At 39.0% G+C, this 25,326-nt stretch overlaps 2 protein-coding genes across 6 annotated transcripts in view; one reads left to right on the top strand and one right to left on the bottom strand.

Moving 5' to 3' along the window:
* The window catches only part of TNNI3K (TNNI3 interacting kinase), a 351,063-nt gene that overhangs the window by 246,986 nt on the left and 78,751 nt on the right, over nucleotides 1-25,326 (top strand). The window lies entirely within an intron of this gene.
* On the bottom strand, nucleotides 3,420-18,445 carry LRRC53 (leucine rich repeat containing 53). Its single transcript, XM_061411578.1, is given in 6 exon segments — nucleotides 3,420-4,363; nucleotides 4,365-6,451; nucleotides 9,456-9,971; nucleotides 15,204-15,958; nucleotides 15,960-16,017; nucleotides 18,358-18,445. Coding segments are annotated over 6 exon segments (3,750 nt in total). The 3' UTR covers nucleotides 3,420-4,117.

Here is a 25,326-nt window from a genome sequence, read left to right as displayed (position 1 = left end):
TTCTGAAATGTTTCTCACAACTGATTAGTAAAAGAGAGACCAGGTTATGACAGATGACTCAGTCTCATCTCAGCTGCAATTTTATTAACTACGCTTGAGCCATACTTAGTCATTTTTTTAAGAAAGAAGTTTGGCACAAGATGGATTTGTGTGGGCCTTTCACCATGAGGCAGGCCTGCAAGCAGAGACTCCATGACCAGTGCTTGTTTTTTTATTTTTTATTTTGTAAATTTTCTGGCTGTGCTGGGCCTTCCTTGGTACACTGGGTCTTCCTTGATACACTGGTTTTTCTCTAGTTGCAGTATGCAGGCTTCTCGTTCTTTGAGGGCATAGGATAGATGCCCAAGTAACAGTTTGGAGAATGAGAAAGAGAAACCAGAATAGGACCAAAGGAAAATACTATTAAAGATTAAAAATAAAAATACTAAGAGGCCAAAAATTGAGTGCTTAGTAGAAGACTCTTAACTGCTAAGCAGGGGGCTGTACAAACTCTGGCTCCGGGGATGTGGTTCTTCTAGAGGAGGATGGAGAGAAAGTATAGTAGGAAAGGCCAAGTCTCGGACTGGCTGGCAAAGTCTGGGCTTCTCAGTCACTCAGTCAGGTGGGTCCTGGCTTGGCTGTGGTATCCATCTCAGCAGTCTAAATTTGAGCTGGCTCTGTATGTGACATGCCTAAGTCATCACTGCATTGCCCAGAAAGGTCTTCAGCTGGTCAGTAAGCTAAGTGGTAAGAAGAAAGGGAACAATGGGCTAGTTTTCACTCTTTCCTTAAACAACTATTAATTGAATCTCTACCGAATACAGCCTCAGGGATGGGTGAGGAGATTCAGTGGAGATGTGCTCTTCATAGCATTTAAAGGCCTAAGCAGTCATACGGAGATTAATATCATATACACATTTATGGTTTTATAGTTACAAGCAAAAATGAAGGGAACCAGGAATAGATGAGATGAGAATGGATGCTAAAGGAGTTCCAGCAAGTAGGGAACAAAGAGAGCGAAGGCAAATTCTTTGTGAGAAAAGACACACGAGAGACTTATTAGTCACTGGAATGTTGTATTAATAGCTACTGAGGGACTGTCCCAGACCCTCATTTGAAACAAATTCATCTTTAGATCTAAGACACCAACATCACACTGCCTGGTCAGTGTTTGCTAGGTTATCAGCTTCACTTCACGTTCTTTCTTTTACGTCTGACTTTGCTTCATTCCTTAAATTTGAAGCACATTGTGGTCTCCTGTGCATGTCTTCTTAGCCAAGGCCCATAAAGACAGTAGAGTGCATGGGGCTTCCTGGTGGTCCAGTGGTTGAGAATCTGCCTTGAAATTCAGGGATCGTAGATTTGATCCCTGAGCAGGGAACTAGGGTCCCACATGCTGTGAAGGAACTGAAGACCACGTGTGACAACTACTAAAGCCCATGTACTCTGGAACCTGCATGCCGCAACTAGAAAGTCCATGCACTGCAAAGAAAGATCCTGCCTGACACACGAAGATCTCGCATGCCACAACTGATGCTCAAACAGCCAAATAAATAAACATTTAACAAAAGAAGAGGACACTGAAAACATTAGCCTATCAGAGATAGAGATGCTGGTTGGAAAACAGTGAGAAGGGGGGAAGTGTTCTGATTATTAGATGGGATCAGATTTTGGAAAGCTTTGGAAACCAGAATAGAGAATTTGGACATGAAATTTTAGACAGTTACATTTTTTTCTCTAAAGTAGTGAAAGATATGACAAAAAGTAATTCTCTGGAAAGTTCACTGGAGTTTAGTATGAAAGATTTGCCCACTTAGAGAACTGTATGTAGTTCCTATGGTGAGGCAGTCATTGAATTATCTCATAGTGTGCACTGGAATAGCTAAGCATTGTTTCTTAGTATAGGCTATATATTACATGCTCCAGATTACCCTGAAATGTTTGTCAAAATGAAGATTTTGGGACCCTATTCTAAATCGACTGAATCAAAATCTCTGGGATGGAGCCTGCGACTTTGCATTTTAACATGTACCGCAGGTGATTTATTCCTAATAAAGGCAGAGGACTAGTGGGCTGAAACAGAAGCAAAAGACATTGAAGTCAGAGCCTCTGACTGGGCTGCCATTGCAGTAGTAATCCAGTTGATTACAACACAAAGACTACAATGGTTACCATGGGGATTCAGGAGCAGGGCTAAACCCAAGAACTTCTTCAAAGGAAACAAAAGGAGGTCAAAGACTGGATTTAGAAATGGATGAGGAGAAAGAGTCCAGGAAAACCATCATCCCTGCCCTCTGAGTGAAAGCTAGTGACCAGAGTACTTTAGGCCCTTATGTACCAGGGGCATTATTGGCAGTGACAAGAGAACAAAGTTAAGGGGTCTGCAGTAAGATGAAGGTGTTTTTAAAAGTGGGAAAAGGAAAAATAAAGATAGCTACAGAGAAAAAGTGTAATCAGCTCTACAAAACTGAGAGAGCTGGCAATTAGAATTGTTTAGTCTCTAAGCTGTGTCCAACCCTCTTGCTATCCCACGGACTGTAGCCTACCAGGCTCCTCTGTCCATGGAATTTCCCAAGCAAGAATACCAGAGTGGGTTGCCATTTCCTTCTCTAGGGGATTTTCCTGACCCAGGGATTGAACCCATGTCTCCTGCATTAGCAGGCAAATTCTTTACCACGCAGCCACCAGAGAAGCTCAGGAATTAGAATACAGTAAATTTATTGTGCAAGGGGTTTGCGTAGGTGCAAACTTCTCACCTTCAAGGTACTTGACAAAATGAAGTGGGATCAGGCGAGGCAGACAGATGGCGTAGGAGTTGAGCTCAAGCAGAGAGGGGAGATGAGTAGGAATTAAAGGCAAGAAAATTTTGAAACCCAGGTAAGATGGGAAAGAAAGAGAGAGAATATGTTTAGGGACTTTTCAAAATAAAAAGTTTGTCATTTGCTAGCAATTCTGAATAGGAAAGAAAACAGGAGACAGGTTGCCTTCTAAGCAATATTTACATTGTTCTAAAAGCTTTTAAGCTTTATAATATTGCCACATGTAGATTACAAGGATACAGAGACTTATATATGGAGATAGGGAAAAGAAAGTTGTCTTTGCAACCTTTTTTTCCCACTAGGAAATGTGAAATATATTATTCTATACCATGAAGATACGGTTTCAACATTTTACTAGGATATCATTAATAAAATTGAGTATACCTCTAACTTTGAAATAAGTGTGGCTTTGAATAAGAAATGCTTATTCTACCATTGCTTGAAATCTAATATTTATGAAGACATTTAATCTCTGTGCACAAGGAGGAATACTCACACCAAACAGTAGTGGCATGCTAAATTCAAGAGCTCAGGCCTTAAAGCTTACACGCTAATGGGTTATTTAGTTTTCAAAATCTTAAGTTAATAACAACTGGCAATAAAGCCTGTTAAGATGCCTTTTGTTCTGAAGCTATTGTGTTGATTTTGAAGCCCCATTTGTTCTAAAATGATTGAAGTCGAGGTCTCCACCTAGTGGATTTATAGGATTTAACAGATTTTATAGAAATGGCCTACTACCTCTGGAAATCTGTAATGTTTTTCCCTTTGAGAAATAACAGGTTTTAAAGACTTCTACTTAGGACCTAGCATAATTGTTAACAGAACAGTTGCAAATGGTTGAAACATGCCAATATGCATATCAGCTAGACTACAGTTAACAAAGCTCAATTTTTATTTTCATACCATAATTAGGAAAACAGATCAGGCACAAATATGAATATATAATCATCTGTGTAGAAAGCAATATTGTAATACCACTAATTGAGATGTGTATAGTAATTTCCATAAAATAATCATCAAGTATAAATCTGCTCAAGCACTTTTTCCTATTTAATCTTTCATTTGCTTAAGGCTTTTTTTTTTTTTTTAATGTTTGCTTTCTTTTCCAGGATGAGGCCCAATTCTTCTTTCCCATTTCCCCATTCCTTAGAGATGCAAACTCAATTAATTGTGTCAAACATATCTTATGGCTTGATTTTTGTGTTATATTCAACTATGTACTTTTATTTTATTGATAACAAAGAGTCACTGAGGATTCTCCCTTCAAAATAATGCATTTGAAATGCATGCAAAGGCTAGGGGGTGTTTGTGTGTCTTTTTTAAGAAAGCTGAAGTAGAAAAGGATTACTATTTGAGTTATTGTGTTCACTTTGTTCTGCCTCTAAAGGTGATGAATTAACATATTCAGCAGCTGGTGGATACAGTGTAGGTTTAGGAGCAGAGTTTTCAGCTTCATTTATTCTTCGAGGAATTAGAGGCACCTCATTTTCTGCCTCAAAACTAATGTCTTTTGACTCTGGTAATGTCTCCCCTGTCATTGCACCTTTTTTATGTGTACCTGTTATCATCTGTATCTGGTTGAATATTTTGAACTTCTTTCAAATAATGCATATTACTGTTAATTTTAAGATCTATTTCACTACAAGGTAGTCTATTTTGGGTTTCATGGGGACTCATCATTCTTAAATCTTTAGTTGCCTCAACAGAATCTGAATCAAAGAATACATGGTTTTCACTTTTTCCATTTTCCCAAGTTTGTTGCTTTTCTTCTCTGATGCCATTTAAGGTCATCTGTGTGGTCCTAATTAACATACTAGAATCTGCCGTGCTTTCATCGAGCCTTTTTTTCTCATCTTTCCCTACTATTTTTATCTCCAGTGCTTCAGCTCCGTCATCTCTGGGCAATGCATTTATGCTGTCAATTCCTTTTTCACTGCTATTGGTTAGAGGCCAGATGGCTTGAGTACTCAGAGAGGTACTGATATCCTTGGGAAGCATTATTCTATTTTGGTATGGAATAAAATTTGTCTTCATAAATGTTAAGTTGCCCTTGGATTGTGTCTGGAGAACAGGAGAGCAATCAAAAGTTTCTGTTTTAGGAAGTTTTGTTTCTACATCATTTCCCTCATCCATAACACAGCTTTCCACAATTGGATGTGATATTTTGGGTTTTGTCATTAATGTTTTCTCATTTCCAAGTTGTTCGTGACTTGAGAGTTGCTCTGTATGTTTTAAGGTTTGTTTTTGATTTAAAGTATGTTCCTCATAGGTGTCAGTCCTGCTGATTTGATTCCCTAGGGACATAGAAAACTGGCTTAGCTCACTGGTCTTCAATTTGTCCTGCTCCATGTGTTCAGTGGGCTCTGTTGCCCCTTGGTCAGTAGACCCCCTAGAATGGTGGGATGATAAAACATCCCTTCCTATGTTTTCCAAAGTTGCTGGTAAATAACTTGGGATGCCCATTACGATGCAAGCTGTACCTCGCACATGCTCAGTTGAGAAGGAGGAGTGTGAATGCCCATGTTCAGCAACAGTGGGTGTGGGCTGAGTCAGTGTTGATGGGTCTCCATTGGGAATATGACCAGTAGGGTGACAGGTGCCTTCCATAGAGCTCTGGTTGGCCACAGACAAGTCGTTAGCACTGAGCAGAGAAGGCTTTTTCATGTTTTTTCTGTAATATGGGGTCTGCTTGGGGGCATGTTTGAGAGGCAGCCTCTTTGCAGTGAATTTAACATAGTTGTTACCTTCTGACTGTTGGCGAAAATCTGCAGAGGGCTCAAGGTTTACTCTGGCTTCTTTCTCAGAAGCTGTGGAGAATTTATCAGGAGGTAATGATGCTCGTTTGAGTTTCTTTGGGAGATCTGGCAAGGATTTTTCTGGATGGACTCTGACTTTTCTAAAAGGGCTTAAATTTAATTTTATCCTTAAATTTTGTGCTTTACTTTTCCCTTTGAAGTCAGCTGGATTGGTTCTCTTCTTTTTCAGAATCGGTGGATCAGTAAGCCCCTTTCCTCCTTTGTTTCTTTCACGAGGGTTGATACATTTTTTGAGGTCCAAGTTGGTCAGGTTACTTTCATTTTTCTGCTCTTTCCAATGGCTTGATGTTTTGGATGACATCACCAAACTATTTTTTTCTATTAAATCAGGATGATGGAAGCTAACCTTCTTAGGGGAATATGTTTTCTTGATTTTTGTTGATAACCCTGATAACTCCATGTTGTTCTCACTAAGGAGGAATTTTTCTATTGCTCTGTTAATTTGGATTTGCTCTTTCTTGGGCTTTGAATGTTTTCGACAATTTGGCTTCTTTTCTTTCATGTAATCTTGAAATTGATCACAGGGCACATATTTACAGATAAGAGAATTATTTGGCTGAAAATACCCAGGACTGCTCTGTGTTAACAGTCTACAAGGATCATCATATTTTGACCTGTGTTTTTGCAAGATCCTTTGTACAGAGTGTTCCTCAGGCTCACAAGGCTTGGATGATGAGCCTGTAATAAAATGTCTCTGCCTGTGAGGTTGTAAGCCATTGTCTCCTTTTTCCATTGGAGGCTGCCATGATTCATTTGTTAAATGCTTTTCAAGACTTCCTCTTGCCAAGGCTGAAGCCGATGTTGCATATCTTCTACTAAATGTGTCACTGCTGATATCTGCTGAACAATAAATGCAGGAATTTAGCACTGAGCATAGTTTTATTACCCCAACCAAACAGATGCTTAGAAACCTTATGAAAGGTACAAAAAGGACTCCTCCGATTATGGCAATTCTTGAATATTTCCTTAATATTTTAGCCAAATACTTAAGGGACATTTGGCAGTTTGGTGTGTTTGCAATGACACTCTTTATGGACACATTTTAATCAGTTGTGATTGATACTGATGTAAAAGTTGTGGAATTAGAAATAAAAATATTCATAGTTGTAAATCTTTAGATTAGTTGTCAGTTAGGTTAGCTTTAAATATGAATAATGTTTAAATTCTTTCCAAATAGCTATAGTAACTTTTTCTTAACTCATTTACCACTTGGAACTAAATCATTAAGAAGAATGTAATACAATATTGAGTAACAGGTTTCAAGCAGATGATAACCTCAGCTGCTGCTGCTGCTGCTGCTAAGTCATTTCAGTCGTGTCCAACTCTGTGCGACCCCATAGACGGCAGCCCATCAGGCTCCCGGGTCCCTGGGATTCTCCAGGCAAGAACACTGGAGCAGGTTGCCATTTCCTTCTCCAATGCATGAAAGTGAAAAGTGAAAGTGAAGTCGCTCAGTCATGTCTGACTCTTAGCGACCCCATGGACTGCAGCCTACCAGGCTCCTCCGTCCATGGGATTTGCCAGGCAAGAGTACTGGAGTGGGGTGCCATTGCCTTCTCCGTAACCTCAGCAGCAACAGATATACTTGTGATATTACTGGCTCCATTCATGTGGAGTCCATATCTATTTTACTTCACTTAATAGTGTATTCATTAAATATTTGTTAAATGAATGTGTTTTGGACTGTGGCCTGGTCTGTGTTGAAGACTTTTAAATGGTTTGCATTAATATAATATTAATGAACCATGTTAAATAATGTTAATGACAAAAATAATAGTAATAGTTCACCATTGAGTATATACTAAGAGGTCGGCATTGTACAAAATAGCGTGCATTCATTATTTCATTTAAGAGACCTGATCCATTGGATAAGTTCTATCATCCTATCACAGTTACAGAGAAAGAAACAAGTTTAGAGAAGTTGAATATTCTCCCCCAGTCATGTGTCAGCTAAATGATATGGGCAGAGTTTGACCCAGATCTATCTGATACTAAACCCTATCCTCTTCCACAATGCATATTAAGTTTAAAATTACATCTTATCAGTGTTCTTTCTCTGGGTCTGTGAAATTGTTTTATCCAAAGAAGTATTTCTTGGAGCGATAGAAAGAAACAGGTGAAATAGCCCCAGCTTGCATCCAATTCTAATCTAAGATCTGCCTTCAACATTCAGAATGACCTTGGAGAAGTCATTAACTCACTGCATATCAGGAGATTAGACTAGAAGGGAACTTTTGCAGTTATAAAATTATTCTGGGGAGAGAATTTATCATATTCTAAGACAGCTCCATGGCTCAAAGATAAATATTAAAAGCTTTTGGACCAGATCATCTCCAAAGTCTCCTCTACCCCTGAAACACTGTAATTCTGTGTTTCTGACTTAGATGGCCTAATCAGAGTGACATTGCCTCTTACAGACTTCTTTTTCAGAGTAGGTGTGGTCTTGACTGTTTTTCTCTTTTTCTGGATACAGTACAATGCCTGGCATGTAGAATTTCAAGTCTTTCTTAAAGTGATTGTGTTGATTTGACAAATCCGTTTTCTCTGTGTGAAACAAAAGACTGGGTTTTAAATGGTTAAGAGACAACATTCCCTTCAGTATAGGAGTTTCCCACAGAGATGCGAAGGCTCTCGACAAAGCTAAAAGGAAACATCTGCCTAAGGTATGATTTTATGGAAAGGTTAAGTGCTTATTCCTTTATAAAATAAAACTAATCGGATCGAGTTTCTACAGCAGATGTTTCCTTTCTTGGCCATTTCTCTTTTCAATCAAATCATGATGACCCCAAAACTGGTAAGAGCTGAAGTCTGAGGGATGCAGTGGCATAAATTCACACCCTACTTTATATCACATGTGAAACAATATACAATTTTATTTATCTCCAATTGTCCCTAAATCCTTAGGGCCAGATCCCCATGGTAAGAATTTCTTGGTGCAGCACCTCTGTCATTCATGTTCTGAGAGAAAGCTCTGCTTGTTGTAAACCAATTCAAATAAATGACAGGAACCTCTTTACAGAGCGGCTGTCAAAGTTTTCACCACTAAGCCTGAGAGCATTGCCTTACTATTCAGGGAGAAAAAGGAAGACATTTAATTCATTGCTTCCACCTAAATATTGACATCGCCCATGTACAGTGGGTAGTGTCACGGCCAGATTTACTTGGCTTCCAACATGGGACGATGAATTAAGTCCTGACTTTCCCTGAACTGGGAAGTTATCATCCCTGACAGCTCAGCAAGCATAGTGTGTGTCTTGACATCATTCCTGAAATGAATCACTAGCATTAGAAGGCCCATTCTTCTAACATGTCATGCTCTGGGAAGGTTGCTTACTGCAGAACTGGCATTAGAGCTCGACGGATGTTGGAACAGAAGCCAATACTCGGCTTCCCATAAATCTTAACAGTGCTGCTGCTGCTGCTGCTAAGTCACTTCAGTCGTGTCCGACTCTGTGCGACCCCACAGATGGCAGCCCTCTAGGCTCCTCTGTCCCTGGGATTCTCCAGGCAAGAATACTGGAATGGGTTGCCATTTCCTTCTCCACTTAACAGTGCTATTGCTATTGAAAAGTCTTCTTTAAAAAAAAAAAAAAATTTAGGTGTTGGGTCATGAAATTCACTTTCCAAGGGGTACAAGATGTACTCTCAGCTCCTGAGGGTTGGAAGCATCCATGTACACCTCACTGTAAACACACATGTGCATACATACACCCAAAAATGCACATCCAGTATCTTTAGGAGAAGAATAACCTAGTTCCATGGTGACTTCTATGGCATTACTCTTTCGAGGAAATCAAAAGCGATTTAAACCAAGTGGGACTTTTCAAGCAAGACAACTCACCTGTCGTTCTTGTTACATGCTGTGGCAAAGTTTGAGGTTGGCCTTCCCCAGGCTCATGATTCCTCCACCCTTCAACTCTCTGTGGACAATATCTTGTAAGTAAGCCAGCTTCATTAAAAGCTGCCATATTCCCAGAAGGCTCTGAACATCCTGACTGCAGCAATCTGCCACCAAAGCAGAAGAAAGTGCTGTCTGCCCCATGGCCCTTCCCTTTCAGGTTTCTAAATGATCCGTCAAGGGCTGTGGAGCCAGAGGCCTGTACTGCTTGATGGCTGCTTTCCTGTGAAAGTGGCATTTCCTTTCCGGCCCCCACAATGGACATGACCTTTATCTCGTTTTCCTGAGTTAAGTGGCAGTTACAGTATCCCTGAGCGTGGTAATTTCTTGCCTCATGATCACACAGGGATTCATTGAAGGTTCTGCAAGGAAGGTTTTCTGATGTGTGTTCATTTGCTTTGCCTTGTTGAAGTTTCCAGTTAAATACAACTAAACCTAGGCAAGTGAGACCAACAGCTCCTGTGACAAATGGAGAGACTATTAAAAGATAACATCATAGAAAGAAACATAAATCGTCAAATGTGAAATCCACAAGTACCAAGGTTAATGGCTTAGAGGGCATTGAAATGGGTGGGTGATCTATCACCATGTGGAAAATATTAGTTCAGATAGAGGCTATTTAATCAACATTGTTCTGTTTTCCAATTTGGATCTTTCTTTGTATCTATTAAAAATTATAAGAAACAATACCATCTGGAATGTGTTTGACAGAAAAAGTTTTTTCACGGACTGAAATTCATTCAGATTAAAATAATTCCTACATTAACATTCTTTTCTGCCTAAGGGAACTGAAACTTCCATTTATTAATCCCATAATTAATAAAAATAGACAATGTTTAGCATATACCCTGAAATTCTCATATACAATAACCTCCTCCCCCAAAGAAAAAAAGATTCTACAAGCTATTGCCATATTTTAATCATCCCTAAGGATTTATCCCCTACCTCAGAATACATCATTGGCTTCTATTAGTATAAAGGTCAAACTCCTTGGCATTCAAGACTCTAATTTGGCCATAACCTTCCTTCCTAGCCTTATTTTTTAAATTATTTTTCACATCCAAGCACTATGCTTCAAACTCTTCAATTCATTAGTCTTAAAATGTCCTTCTAAGCCTTCGTGTATTCTCTTACTCATGGTTATAATACTTTCTCCTATCTCTGCTTATTTGAATTTTATTTATCCTTTAAAATCTAAACCAATACCTCATGGTTTCTTGATCGTTTTGCTATTTTTTTTTAATCTTGCAAAGATCACCCCCTTCTATGAACTCCCACAATAAAATGATTGACATCTAATCTCAGAATTCCTGGTACTGTCATTTCATGTTCTCTGTAGGCTAGCTTATCATCTAAATATAATAGTAAAGGGCAGTATTTCTCAGACTCGAGTGCAGAGTCTAACCTCTTTCTGCCTCACAGTTTTTCATCTTGACAAATGGCACCCTCAGCCACCTAGATGCTCAAACCAAAGTCTCAGTTACACCCAGCTCTTCCTCTGACACAATGATTTCTTTTTCTTAGCACTTATAACAATGTAAAAGTTTTCTGTTCACTTATTCATTTGCTTGTTCACTGTCTGTCCTCCCCTGTTAGAATTAAGCACTCTGAGGAAATGGACTTTTTCAGTCTTGTTTGACATTGTATCTCCAGTGACCACAACACTGGCAGAGAGGAGGCACTCCAGAAATATTTATTGAATACTCTTAAGTAAACAGAAAGAATTCTGTTTTATGAATTCTAATAATGAAAAGCAGAGTGATCTAATCTCGCAAATCTCCAGAACGGTAATCAGGAGAACATGTTGTCAGTATAGACTGAGTTTGGAGCTCTGTGTTCTACATCCAGCTTTATCTATAACTTGCTGTGTGACCTTGAGCAAGTCAGTTGCCCTGTAAACTCAGTTCCCTGACTCTGGAGATAATGGCAGTGAATGAGATGTTATCAGCTTTCTAGACTCCTTGATAGCACTTTGCCTGGTTCTGTCTATGGCAGATAACTTTAGTGAAAATGTGATGATATTTCTTTAAACTTTCAAGAAAAGAGAAGGTATCAAGCATAGTTGTTTCATTTTTTCTGTTAAAGATGAAGATTAACCAAATAGAATAGCAGTTTCTGGTAAAAAAAAAAAAATCAAAAACAAAAATCTGCTAACCTTTGTGTAGCTTACCATATCTTAATGTTTTGCACCCCATTTTAGTTTATTTAACATCAATACACTCTTGGAGAATGTTATAACATATTGAGATAATGAAATCTCTAATAAAAACACAATATTTTTTTTTTTTTTAAAGTAGTAGCCGAAGTTAGGTCAGAACATTTTAATTGCAAGATCTTATAGTCTGGGCTATTCCAAATAAAAGTTTTGATTTTTAAATGTCAAAAGTATGAAAATAATAAAATTTTAGACACATCTCTATATCTCTTACTTTCTAAGTAAGAAAGCTTAGGATTCAAAGCTCTGTCCTGATACTTTTCTTGGGCACATTTTCTAACCTCTCTAAGCCTTATTGTTTCTTTTCTATCAAACAGGAATAATTAATACCACTCAGAGATAAAGTGAGACAATATATGTGACATGTTTAACACAGTTCTTTGACATAGTGAGATTCAGTGAGTGGTCATTGTTATGTATTATTGCGGTTATAATTGTTGGTGCTACCAAAGTAGGCTTTGTATTGTTCTATTAGATCCTAGAAGCCTCAGCTATTAGGGAGAAAAGTCCAAAACAGATTATTAAGAGAATACTTTGTATGACTGATGCAGTTACTAAACCATAATAAAGGAAGAAAAGACCTCAATTTTATTAAACAGATGATTCAGCCATTGAAACGAAAGTACATATAATTTGATTATGGGATAAAGTTTCTCTGTAATTGTGTCCAAACAGTGAGGAACCACTCACTCTCCCACTATTGATGCTAGAGCTATGTCTGTATCATGTTACCACTCAGGTATGGTCACTCACTATTAGTACAGAGAGCAAAAGCAGCGAATGAAGCTTGTAGGCAGTTTGAACCTGCTGTCAAGAAGATGGCTGAATTTTCATTGCCATGGGCATTGTTGCTATTTTTTAATTTTTTAAAAAAGTGTTCTAACAATCCTTCTGAGTTAGAAAAATGCAATATTAATGATAAAAATCTCATCGAAGTACTGGCAATGTTACAGCTTCATGAAAGCTTTCTTGTTTATCCTCTAGTTCACAGAATAGGAAGGGTTAGGTGCCAATTAGCCACTTATTGGTTTAAATTCACGGGATATGATTTTATATATTCTTTGGAATTGTGATGATTTATCTATAGTCAAAGAAGAAAATAAAATCAGAGGCCAAATTTTAGTTCTAAGTCTTCTTCCCACAATCTAGAGATATAGATTATTGATCACACTTTTGCTTTAGGAAAAGTAGCACCTTAAAAGGAGTAAATTAATATCAAAAGTCAAGAGTTGTCTTAAAGATGAATCTCTCTTAAAAACAGCATCTGTAATAGTTAATCAATGAAGGGTACATTTTTCTGGTAATTTCACATGCTATAACTTAACAGGCATATAATAATATTTATAAAGTTTAGCTTCCTATCATTTTGATAAAACCTTTGGAATCTTCCAGAATTTTTATGTATCTCTACACTAATGCAGAGTTGTTAACTTGGCAAAATCTTTTCTAAAAATATATATCAAAAATACCTAGGAGATACTAAAAATTGTATCTATTGTAATATTTCCAAAGCAACCTCCTACAAAATACAAGTTCAATGAAAATTTCCTCTGTGGGGGAAAAAAAGGTTAATGGTCAAATAAGTCTGAGAAATGCTCCACAGTATATCTTCCTCTTAGAGACTCATAATGTTTATTAGAAAAATGAAAGATACAAGAAATGCTGTGGTAAAGAAGCCTATTTCACTTTAATCCAGCATTGCTCAAATCTATTTGAACCTGACAACATATTGCTTATATGGGTATCTCTTGGTATTTTTATTGGAATGTCTATTAATTTTCCCCTTGAAGTAGGATTCTATGATAAGAAACACATTTAAGGAAAAACTCTGTTGCCCTAGTGTTTTTGCCTTTTGTAGTAAATTGTTTCTTAGCACATAAAATTACTGAGATGGTTACACATTTTCTAAAACAATTTATCTTTCTGAAAGGATTTGAACTCACTTTCAAGTGAATTTGATTACTGCTGGTGGTCGTTTCAGTGTCTAGACCTGATACTGGTTTCCATCTATCCTGATTAAAAGTATAAGTGTCAAGAGCTAAAAATCCCCCAAACACACTCACACACTTTTCATCACCATGGTACCCACAAATACAAAGGATCTTACCATGCACTGAAAGCATACAAACATCTAGATAACTCAACAAATCTCACGCATATTTGGTCTTTGACTAATCACAATGAAACATTACACTATATCATAATGATATATAATGAGATGTAATGATGAATAGTTTAAAAAATTTAAAACAACTATAGAAAAATTAAAGGGTTGGATGGTATCCTTTCCTTAGTTGGGAGTGGGTGTGGTAATGGGCCAAGTATATGAACAAGTTAGATAAACAGAAATCTTTAAAAAATTCAAAATCCCCAAATGGATGGAAACCAAGGCACAGAGCAGCTAAATAATTTGCCCAAGTCACACAGCAAGTAAGAGCAGAACCAAATTTCCAACCTGGGTAACCTAACTGTGGAGCTCATGCCCTTAATCATCACTTATTTGTTTTTGTTTAGTCCCTAGACATGTCTGACTCTTTTGTGACCCCTTGGACTGTAGCCCACCAGGCTCCTCTGTCCATGGGATTTCCCAGGCAAAAATACTATAGTGGGTTATTATTTCCTTCTCCAGGGGCTCTTCGCAACCCAGGGATCAAACTTACATCTCCTGCATTAGCAGGTGGATTCTTTACCACTGAGCCAGGAGGGAAGCCCAATCATCACTTATACAAGCGCTATAAAGCAGGACACACTGGATTGTCATTATAGCCTCCCCCTGTCCTTGGTAAAGCCCACTGATTCTTACTACCACAGACAGGCACACAGATATGAGTGCCTTGAAGAAAGAGACTAGGTCTCATGGCTTTTTGAAACCCCTAATATCTTAATGAATGTATCAGTACGTATCAGTAATGGATGACTGAAATATAGGGTATTCCTTCATTACACACAATTAAACTAAAGTCTGAACAGCAAAGTACTGAAGATCGCAGTGCTAGTTATACCAGGACCAGAGCTCTTGGGACTTCCCAGGTGGCGCTAGTGGTAAAGAACCCGCCTGCCAATGTGGAGAAGTAAGAGATGCCAGTTTGATCTCTGGATTGGGATGATCCCCTGGAGGAGGAAATGGAAACCCACTCCAGTATTCTTGCCTGGAGAATGCCATGGACAGAGGAGCCTGGTGGGCAATGATCCACAGGGTCGCAAAGAGTCAGACAGGACTGAAGCTACTTAGCACACACCCACACATCGACACAGAGCTCTTGAATTCTGGCTCAAGGCCCTTTCCTCTGTGTTAGACAGTTTCTTTGCAACAGGAAATGTTTGCAACCTATGCCAAATCAGCTAGCATCTTCCCACACTAATGACAATGTCTGTCTTCTACAAGCTCTGAAAAGGCTCCCCAGTTGCCAGAGAAAGACATCATAGTGAATTTCAAGAATATGGAGAAGAGCTGGGTACGCTTCTCCCTGTCATACCTGCAAAGCCAAGGACAGTCAGCAGGGCCACATCCTGCCCTGGGAAGAGGGGACTTCTGTCCTTTAGAACCAGAGTGAGGTTGGCAGCCTTGGAATCACAGTTGGTCTCAGACAGCCTTAGTACACTGTTGGTAGTGGCTGCAGCCATGGTGGACGGCTGACAGCTTAGGTCCTTGGTGTTCCTGAGCGTGCGAGCAGAAGACTTTATGTAGTTTCTTAAGAATCGGGCAAGCGGGTAGAGAGCACAAGTGCAGCTCCACTGGTTCTTATCTAAACTCAGATGGATTAACTGCTTCAAGGGAGTAAAAACATCCGGCATGTGGGCCAACCTATTTCGAGAAAGGTCTACTTCCTGTAGTTGAGGCAGGGGCTGGAAGGCATCTTTCCCAATAAAGGAAATAAAATTGTTAGATAAATCCAGATGCCTGAGACTGTGGAGACGTGTGCCTCCAACAGAACTGTCCGTCAGATTAGTGATCTGATTCCCATCCAGCTGGAGCCAGGTCAGGCCCCTGGTGTTTCAGAACCAAGACCCTTGCAGGGTGTGGAGGGCGTTGTGGCTGAGCGCCAGCACCTGCAGTCTGCGAAGCTTGCTGAAGGTGTGATCGGTGAGTGAAGAGCTGGATATTCAGTTGTGCCCCAGCAACAACGACTGCAACTTTGAAAGGCTGTGCAAGGCATTTTCCCGAACATCCTCGATGCCATTTCTGCTCAAAGAGAGCAGGGCAAGATTAAACAAGAGGGACAGATTTGTACTCTATAGAGGAGAGATATCCATCAGTGATGATTAAAACCCTCGTGGTCACAGGGGCTGCTGTGGGGAAGAAAAGCACAGACTAGAAGCAAGTACACACACGTGGGAGGGGAGCACCGCGGAGAGCAGAGATAATCAATACCCTCTGAGCAATCTTATCACCTGGGTAAGAACAATAAACAAAATGAAAATGATCCTCTGATTTCTCAGTTTAAGGGGAAGGCAGCTCTTTATCAGAATGATGGATTTTTATATTTTTTGTTACCATGACATGTTTATTTGAGAAACCTAAACCCATCTGTTCCTTTAGATGTCAAATTTAATTCAATGTTTGGGATTATCATGAATTTTTTTTTTTTTTTTGAAAGTGGCTTCTCAGGCTTTCTGTCTGTGAAGCTGTGTACCAACCTACTCTAGCCCTGCTGGCCCAAGACAGATTCAGTCCAGAGCTGAGCCTGTGTCTGAGTTCCTAACCAGTTTTCTGCAAGCAATGTATATTTATACTGTAAAGCCAGTCATATTTTTTCTCAAACATAAAGGTGTGGGTTGGGGTGGGGGAAGTGAGAAGGAGTGCTGGTTTCTGCTTTTTAGCTTCAGGCTAAAAGTCGGCAACTTGGTAAGGATCTATATTCTCTCCAGACAAGCCGAGGATCTGTCAGTGGGGTTCTCATTATAGTCTGGGCCATCCTGGCCTCCTGTCTAATATCTGTTCCCTCCAATGAAGTCCATCATGTGATGACAGGTGGTACTCAGGGCTTCCAACTGTTAAATCCCTTCACCATAATCACCCCAGAGCTATCACTGCTCTGTCATTAGAAATCAAAGCATTTTAACTCAATAAAGATGTATTATAATCAAGAGTTATTGTAACACATCTTTATCATGCTAAAATTGTTTTGACTGCCAATGACAGTGTCATAAGGATGGAAGAGTCCATTGTCCCAGGGAGGTCTACAGGTGATATTTGAACAATCAGCCATGGGGGAAGCAAATCAGAATTCCCTTATGAAATTCAGACTATAGCATTGAAACAAAGAGAGGAAAAAAGAATGTAAAAGACAAAAGATTTCCACAGCGTCTTCTTTTGGAAGAACTGCTCTCATTTCTGTAGCAGTAGCAAGTCTGTGTCGTGGGGTTTTGTTTGGCAGGGTGGGGGTGCTGTTTTTTAGAATTTATTACTGATTATTTGAATTCTGTTAATTCTGGCCAGGCTGGCATTTTGTTTCTTTCATTATTGTTTTTGATATGGATTGAGAGAGTTGTTTTTTGTTTTTTTTTTTTTAAGAATCCTCAGTCCCCTAGAGATTTCTGACTCTGAGGGAGCAAGCTATTGTTTCTGTCAGTTACTTCTTGTCTAGGACCAGACAGGCTCCATTCACAAGTCATCCATTTACTTCTCTGTGTTTATGAAATCTAACTTCACAAATGTGGCATTCTGTAAATGAGAAGGAAGATATAAAGGTGCAGTATGTAGATGAGCAATATTTGTTTCTTACAGACATCAGCTATCTCTGATCAAAAAAAAAAATGTAGTGAAGTTTATTTGAGTGGATGGGAATTTAGTGTTTTTAAAGTGTTTTCTACACAGACTGGAAACAGTGTATGACCAACTAGCCTTGAAACTGTCTCTTCCCTGTCAGGAAGGACAATGCTATTTTCCTCTTAATTCTCATGGAGTCATAGGATTTTAGAAATGAAAGAACTCATTTTCTTCTACTCCATCTTAGATTTTTTTCTGAAGTTTTTCGATTGGCAGAGTTTATAGCTTGTTTATCTCTTCTTGGATATAAGGATGTAAATCACATTCTCCTCAAATTTGTTAATAAGGTATCTTATTAAATTGTTGACTTAAGCAAGCAATATGTAATGAATACAGGCAGTGTATCTTGTTAGCATTTCTACAGCTCATTTACCACCAATAAAAAAAGACTACACTTTCAAAACTAGATGCACTTTGATAATAATCTGTTTTGCTGGTACATCACTTAATCTTACTAATACTGAACAATTGCAGTTCAGGTTTCTGATTCATTGATATTCCTTTCACCCTGTGGTAGGTTTCAAATCTGCACAAAGTATGGACAAAATATAATTAAAGTGATCTATTTTTTTCATTTATTAAATAAGTGTGCAACTGACTGAAATGATGGTATTCTTTTGTGATAGCAAGATATCTCAATTACCTCTAAAGGTCTTAACATAGTTTTGGTTGAGACCACCAGGAACTAATAGGAAAATAAAATAATATTATCAATATATAGTTACTAAAGAAGGCTTGCTCTTTAAAAATGTTTACCTCTTTCAGGCTGAGCCCAGAGATGAGGCAGGACAAAGAAGAGCATAGTAATGAATTTTCCAAGTACACTGAACACTGATTTTTAGAGTGATCGGTTTTATTACCTACTATATAGGTTAGTTGGTGACAGAGAGTTGCATCTTTGGTGCACACCGCACACGACGCAGGGCAGGCTACCACCAGCTGCAGCATGATGGCAGAGTATGAGCCATCCACCTGAAAGGAAAGTAGAGGCCAATGCATGTCATAATGTCAGCATTTATTATCCAAGGATTTCAGTACATTCAGTTCAGGAGGCATTTTGGTGATTTCTCCTTTCTAATGAGCAACGTGAGTTCTCATATGGTGCCAGATAAATGGCAAGAATCCTTAATCTGAATAGAATTTAAACTGAACCATTATAAGGAACAAGGATATATTGGACAGTGCAAAGAAATATAGCTATGATTTGTAATAACTTTATTGGTAAATGTATTTATTTTAATTGAAGGCTAATTACTTTACAATATTGTGGTGGTTTTTGCCATACATTGACATGAATCAGCCACAGGTGTACATGTGTCCCCCATCCCGAATGCCCCTCCCACCTCCCTCCCCATCCCATCCCTCTGCTTGTTCCAGTGCATCGGCTTTGAGTGCCCTGTTTCATGCATCAAACTTGGACTGGTCACCTATTTCACATCTGGTAATATACATGTTTCAATGCTATTCTCTCAAATCATCCTACCCTTGCCTTCTCCCACAGAGTCCAAAAGTCTTTTCTTTATATCTCTGCTGCTTCTGTTGTCTTGCATATAGGGTCGTCATTACCATCTATCTAAATTCCATATATATGCATTAATATATTGATTTGGTGTTTTTCTTTCTGACTTACCTCACTCTGTATAATAGGCTCCAGTTTCATCCACCTCATTAGAACTGATTCAAATGGAGTAATATTCCATCATGTGTATGCACTGTGTAATAACTTTAAATGGAGTACAATCTTGGGCTTCCCAGGTGGATCTAGTGCTAAAGAACCTGCCTTCCAATTCAAGAGACATAAGAAACATGGGTTCGATCCCTGGGTTGGGAAGATCCCCTGGAGAAGGAAATGGCAACTCACTCCAATATTCTTGCCTGAGGATCCCCATGAACAGAGGAACCTGGTGGGCTATAGACCATGGGGTCACAGAGTTGGACATGACTGAAGTGACTGAGTACAAGTAGTTGCTTTACAATTCTGTACATAAAGTGAATCATCTGTATGTATACATATATCCCTTCCATCTTGGCACTCCCTCCCATTCCCATCCCACCCACCTGGGTCATCACAGAGCACTCAGCTGACCTCCCTGTGCTATACAGCAAGTTGCCACTAGCTATCTCTTTTACATGTTAGTGTGTATCTATCAATGCTACTCTCATCCCACCCTTCCTTTCCCCCACTGTGGCCACCTGTCTGTTCTCTACATCTGCGTTTCTATCACTATTTTGTACACCTAAAACTAATATAATATTGTAAATCAACTGTGCTTCAATAAATACATATTCAGTTCAGTTCAGTTGCTCAGTTGTGTCCAACTCTTTGCAACCCCATGGACCACAGCATGCCAGGCATCCCTGTCCATCACCAACTCGCAGAACTTACTCAAACTCATGTCCACTGAGTCGGTGATGCCATCCAACCGTCTGATCCTCTGTCTTACCCTTCTCCTCCTGCCTTCAATCATTCCCAGCATAAGTTCAGTTCACTTCAGTTGCTCAGTTGTGTCCAACTCTTTGCGACTGGATGAACCGCACCATGCCAAGCCTCCCTATCATTCACCAACTCCCAGAGTCCACCCAAACTCGTGTCCATCGAGTCAATGATGCCATCCAACCATCTCATCCTCTGTCGTCCCCTTATCCTCCTGCCCTCAATCTTTCCCAGCATCAGGGTCTTTTCCACTGAGTCAGCTGTTCGCATCAGGTGGCCAAAGTATTGGAGTTTCAGTTTCAACATCAGTCCTCCAATGAACACCCAGGACTGATCTCCTTTAGGATGGACTGGTTGGATCTCCTTGCAGTCCAAGAAACTCTCAAGGGTCTTGTCCAACACCACAGTTCAGAAGCATCAATTCTTCTGGGCTCAGTTTTCTTTGTAGTCCAACTCTCACATCCATACATGACCACTGGAAAAACCATAGCCTTGACTAGACGGAACTTTGTTGGTAAAATAATGTCTCTGCTTTTCAATATGCTATCTAGGTTGGTCATAACTTTCCTCCCAAGGAGTATGTGAATGTGAGGTCACTCAGTCGTGTCCGACTCTTTGCGACCCCATGGACTGTAGCCCACTAGGCTCCTCCATCCATGGGATTCTCCAGGCAAGAGTACTGGAGTGGGTTGCCATTTCCTTCTCCGGGGGAGTCTTCCCGATCTGGGGATCAAACCCAGGTCTCCCGCACTGCAGGCAGATGCTTTAACCTCTGAGCCACCAGGGGAGAGTGCCATTTGCCTATTCTGAGATGGGATACCAATCACTCAAACAAACAAAAACCCATCACTCTGAATAAGTGATTAATCATTTAACTCAAAGGGTGTGTTACAGCAGTGCCAGTTAGGTGTCTAGAGGTGGTCATACTCTAGACCAAGACCAAGGAGTAAGCGTCTTTTAATTTCATGGCTGCAATCACCATCTGCAGTGATTTTGGAGCCCCCAGAACAGCTGCTGTTTCCATTGTTTACCCATCTATTTGCCATGAAGTGATGGGACTGGATGCCATGATCTTAGTTTTCTGAATGTTGATCTTTAAGCCAACTTTTTCACTCTCCTCTTTCACTTTCATCAAAAGTCTCTTTAGTTGTTCTTCATTTTCTGCTATAAGCTTGGTGTCATCTGCATATCTGAGGTTAGTGATATTTCTCCTGGAAATCTTGATTCCAGCTTGTACTTCATTCAGCCCAGCATTTCTCATGATGTACTTTGCATGTAAGTTAAATGAGCAGGGTGACAATATACAGCCTTGATGTACTCCTTTTCCTATTTGGAACCAGTCTATTGTTACATGTCCAGCTCTAACTGTTGCTTCCTGACCTGCATACAGATCTCTCAAGAGGCAGGTAAGGTTGTCTGGTATTCCCATCATTTGAAGAATTTCCCACAGTTTGTTGTGATCCACACAGTCAAAGGCTTTGGCATAGTCAATAAAGCAGAAGTAGATGTGTTTCTGGAATTTCTCTTGCTTTTTCGATGATCCAGCAGATGTTGGCAATTTGATCTCTGGTTCCTCTGCCTTTTCTAAATCCAGCTTGAACATCTGGAAGTTCACGGTTCACGTATTGTTGAAGCCTGGCTTGGAAAATGTTGAGCATTACTTTACTAGTGTGTGAGATGAGTGCAATTGTGTGGTGGTTTCAGCATTCTTTGGCATTGCCTTTCTTTGGGATTGGAGTGAAAAACTGACCTTTTCCAGTCCTGTGGCCACTGCTGAGTTTTCCAAATTTGCTGGCATATTGAGTGCAGCACTTTTACAGCATCATCTTTTAGGGTTTGAAATAGCTCAACTGGAATTCTGTCACCTCCACTAGCTTTGTTCATAGTGATGCTTCCTAAGGCCCACTTGACTTCACATTCCAGGATGTCTGGCTCTAGGTCAGTGATCACACCATCATGATTATCTGGGTCATGAATATCTCTTTTGTACAGTTCTTCTGTGTATTCTTGCCACCTCTTCTTAATATTATCTTCTTCTTTTGGGTTCCTACCATTTCTGTCCTTTATTGAGCCCATCTTTACATGAAATGTTCCCTTGCTATCTCTAATTTTCTTGGAGAGATCTCTAGTCTTTCCCATTCTATTGTTTTCCTCTATTTCTTTACATTGATCACTGAGGAAGGCTTTCTTATCTCTCTTTGCTATTCTTTGGAACTCAGCATTCAAATGGGTATATTTTTCCTTTTCTCCTTTGCTTTTCACTTCTCTTCTTTTCTTAGCTATTTGTAACACCTCCTCAGACAGCCATTTTTCTTTTTTGCATTTCTTTTTCTTGATCCCTGTGTCCTGTACATTGTCACGAACCTCTGTCCATAGTTCATCAGGTACTGTATCTATCAGATCTAGTCCCTTAAATCTATTTCTCATTTCCACTGTTTAATCATAATGGATTTGATTTAGGTTTTACCTGAATGGTCTAGTGGTTTTCCCTACTTTCTTCAATTTAAGTCTGAATTTGGCAATAAGGATTTCATGATCTGAGCCACCCTCAGCTCCCAGTCTTATTTTTGCTGACTATATAGAGTCCATCTTTGGCTGTAAAGAATATAATCAATCTGATTTTGGTGTTGGCCAACTTGTGATATCCATATGTAGTCTTCTTTTGTGTTGTTGGAAGAGGGTGTTTGCTAATTCCCACAATAAACAAACAAACAGAACTCTTAAAGCATTTGACCATAAGTTCAGAGAAATCACATCTAAGGCACACCTATTAGTATAGATTATTAAAAAATTAAGTTACTTGATAGTTTGTTGAGATTTTGTAAATACATTACCTGATTTAATTCTTTTAATTTGGCAACTCAATTTGTGGCCAAGAAAACTGAAGCTCAGAATGGTTAATAAACCATCCAAGGTCACAGAGCCATTACGTATTTAACATCAAGTCTTTTCATTCTAAATCCATTGTTCTTTCTAGTACGTAGAAGCTAATCTTAGGCATTGAATCTTACATAATTACAACTAAATTATTCTTTATAGCTATAGATGCCACACATAGAGAGGGAGAATGAAGGAGCATTAAGATCACAAGCTCCACCTACCTTTGAATTCAGTTCTCCTATTTATTGACTATACTATCTTAGATAAATTATTTTTCTAATTTTTCTCCTTTTCATGTTTAAAATAGAAATAATAAATGCCAACATTACAGAGTTTTATGAGTTTGATAAAATGTTAAGTGTCTAGTAAGTATCATTTGTTGTTCAGTTGCTCAGTCATGTCCGACTCGGGATCCCATGGTCTGCAGCATGCTGGCTTCCCTATCTTTCGCCATCTCCCAGAGCTTGCTCAAACTAATGTCCATTGAGTTGGTGATGCCATCCAACAATCTTGTCCTCTGTTGTCCCCTTCTCCTCCTACCTTCAATCTTTCCCAGCATCAGGGTCTTTTCCAATGAGTTAGCTCTTCACATCAAGTGGCCAAAGTATTGGAGCTTCAGCATCAGTCCTTCAAACAAATATTCAGGGTTGATTTCCTTTAAGATTAACTGCTTTGATCTCCTTGCCATCCAAACGACTCTCAAGAGTCTTCTCCAACACCACAGTTTGAAAGCATCAATTCTTTTTTTTTAATTTAAATTTATTTATTTTAATTGGAGGCTAATTACTTTACAATATTGTATTGGTTCTGCCACACATCAACACAAATTCGCCATGGGCGTATACGTGTTCCCCATCCTGAACCCCCCCTCCCACCTCCCTCCCCATACCATCCCTCAGTGCTCAGCCTTCTTTATGGTCCTACTCTCACATCCATACAAGACCTCTGGAAAAATCATAGCTTTGACTATACAGACCTTTGTCAGCAAAGTAATGTCTCTGCTTTTCAATATGCTGTCTAGGTTTGTCATAGTTTTTCTTCCAAGAAGCAAGCATCTTTTAATTTCATGGCTACAGTCAACATCTGCAGTGATTTTTGGAGCAAAAGAAAATAAAGTCTGTCACTGTTTCCATTGTTTCCCTGTCTATTTGCCATGAAGTTATACCATATTTTACCATTATTTTGATACTTTTTTAGTCCTCCAATGAAAGAGTAATGTCATTTGGATTTAATGTTCAAGAAAAGGCTATTCATTTATAATGCATTTCCTGACTGGTTAAAATAAAGAAAGTAAAGGAAATTATAATAAAAATCCTCTACCATACAAAAAGACAGTTTGAAAATAAAATGTAAATAAAATTTAAAACTAGTGATTCTATCATACTTTCAAGTATTTATTGAACACCTTCTGTTCACCAGCCACTCCTCAAGGCAATAGGGATAGAATAATCAATGATAAATCCCTCCCCTTATTGGACAGTCCCAGGTAGCTCTAGTGGTAAAGAACCTGTCTACCAATGTAGGAGATGCAAGGGATGCAGGTTTGATCCCTGGGTCAGGAAGATGCCCTGGAGAAGGAAATGGCAACCCACTCCAGTATTGCTAGGAAGGGATGTAAACAACAGACCAAAAGTATGCAATATGTATTAATATGTATTAATTCATCTAATGGTTTAAGTTGTATGGAATAAAGGACGATAATGGTAGACAAGAAAAAAAAGTAACATTTGAACAAAGACCTGGAAAAGGTAATAGCTCTGGTCTGTCCAGGTGGAAAGAATGAAAAAGACAAAATCCCTGAAGGCATGGTATGCTCTTTTCTCAGAAGGTCAGCGTGATCTGGTGTACAAGAGGATGCGGAGGCCAGGAAGTAGCAGGGACAGGTTGTGCATGGCCTAGAGAGGAAAGCAAGGACTCTGTTTTTTTTAATCGATATAAAATGAGAGTAACTGGAGGCTTTTTGAGTGGCATTACTTCATTTCTAGTATAGTTTTACATTGCCTTAAGTAGTATGGATATTTCAACATTATTAATTCTTCCTCTCCATGAGCATAGAACATCTTTCCATTTATTTCTGTCTTCCATTTCTTTCTTCAGTATCGTATAGTTTTCAGTGTACAGGTCTTTCACTTCCTTGGTTAAGTACACTCCTAGGTATTTCATTCTTTTTGATGTAATTATAAAGGAGATAATTTTCTTTATTTCTCTTTCTGATAGCTTGTTAATAGCATAAAAGCAAAACAAGATTTTGTATATTGATTTTTATATCCTGCAACTTTACTGCATTTGTTTGTTAGTTCTAAGAGTTTTTTGGTGGAGTCTTTAGGGTTTTCTACATCAAGTCATCCACATATAATGAGTTGTACTTACTTTCTCCTTTCCAAGTAGGATGCCTTTTACTTCTTTTTCTTGACTAATGTATATGACTAGAACTTCCAATACTATATTGATGAGAGTGGGCATCCTTGTCTTATTCCTAACCTTAAAAGGAAAATCTTTCAATATTTCACTATTG

The sequence above is a fragment of the Bos javanicus genome, chromosome 3 (assembly GCF_032452875.1).
Source record: "Bos javanicus breed banteng chromosome 3, ARS-OSU_banteng_1.0, whole genome shotgun sequence".
Lineage (NCBI taxonomy): Eukaryota > Metazoa > Chordata > Mammalia > Artiodactyla > Bovidae > Bos > Bos javanicus.
This window is presented reverse-complemented; position numbering and strand designations above follow the sequence as displayed.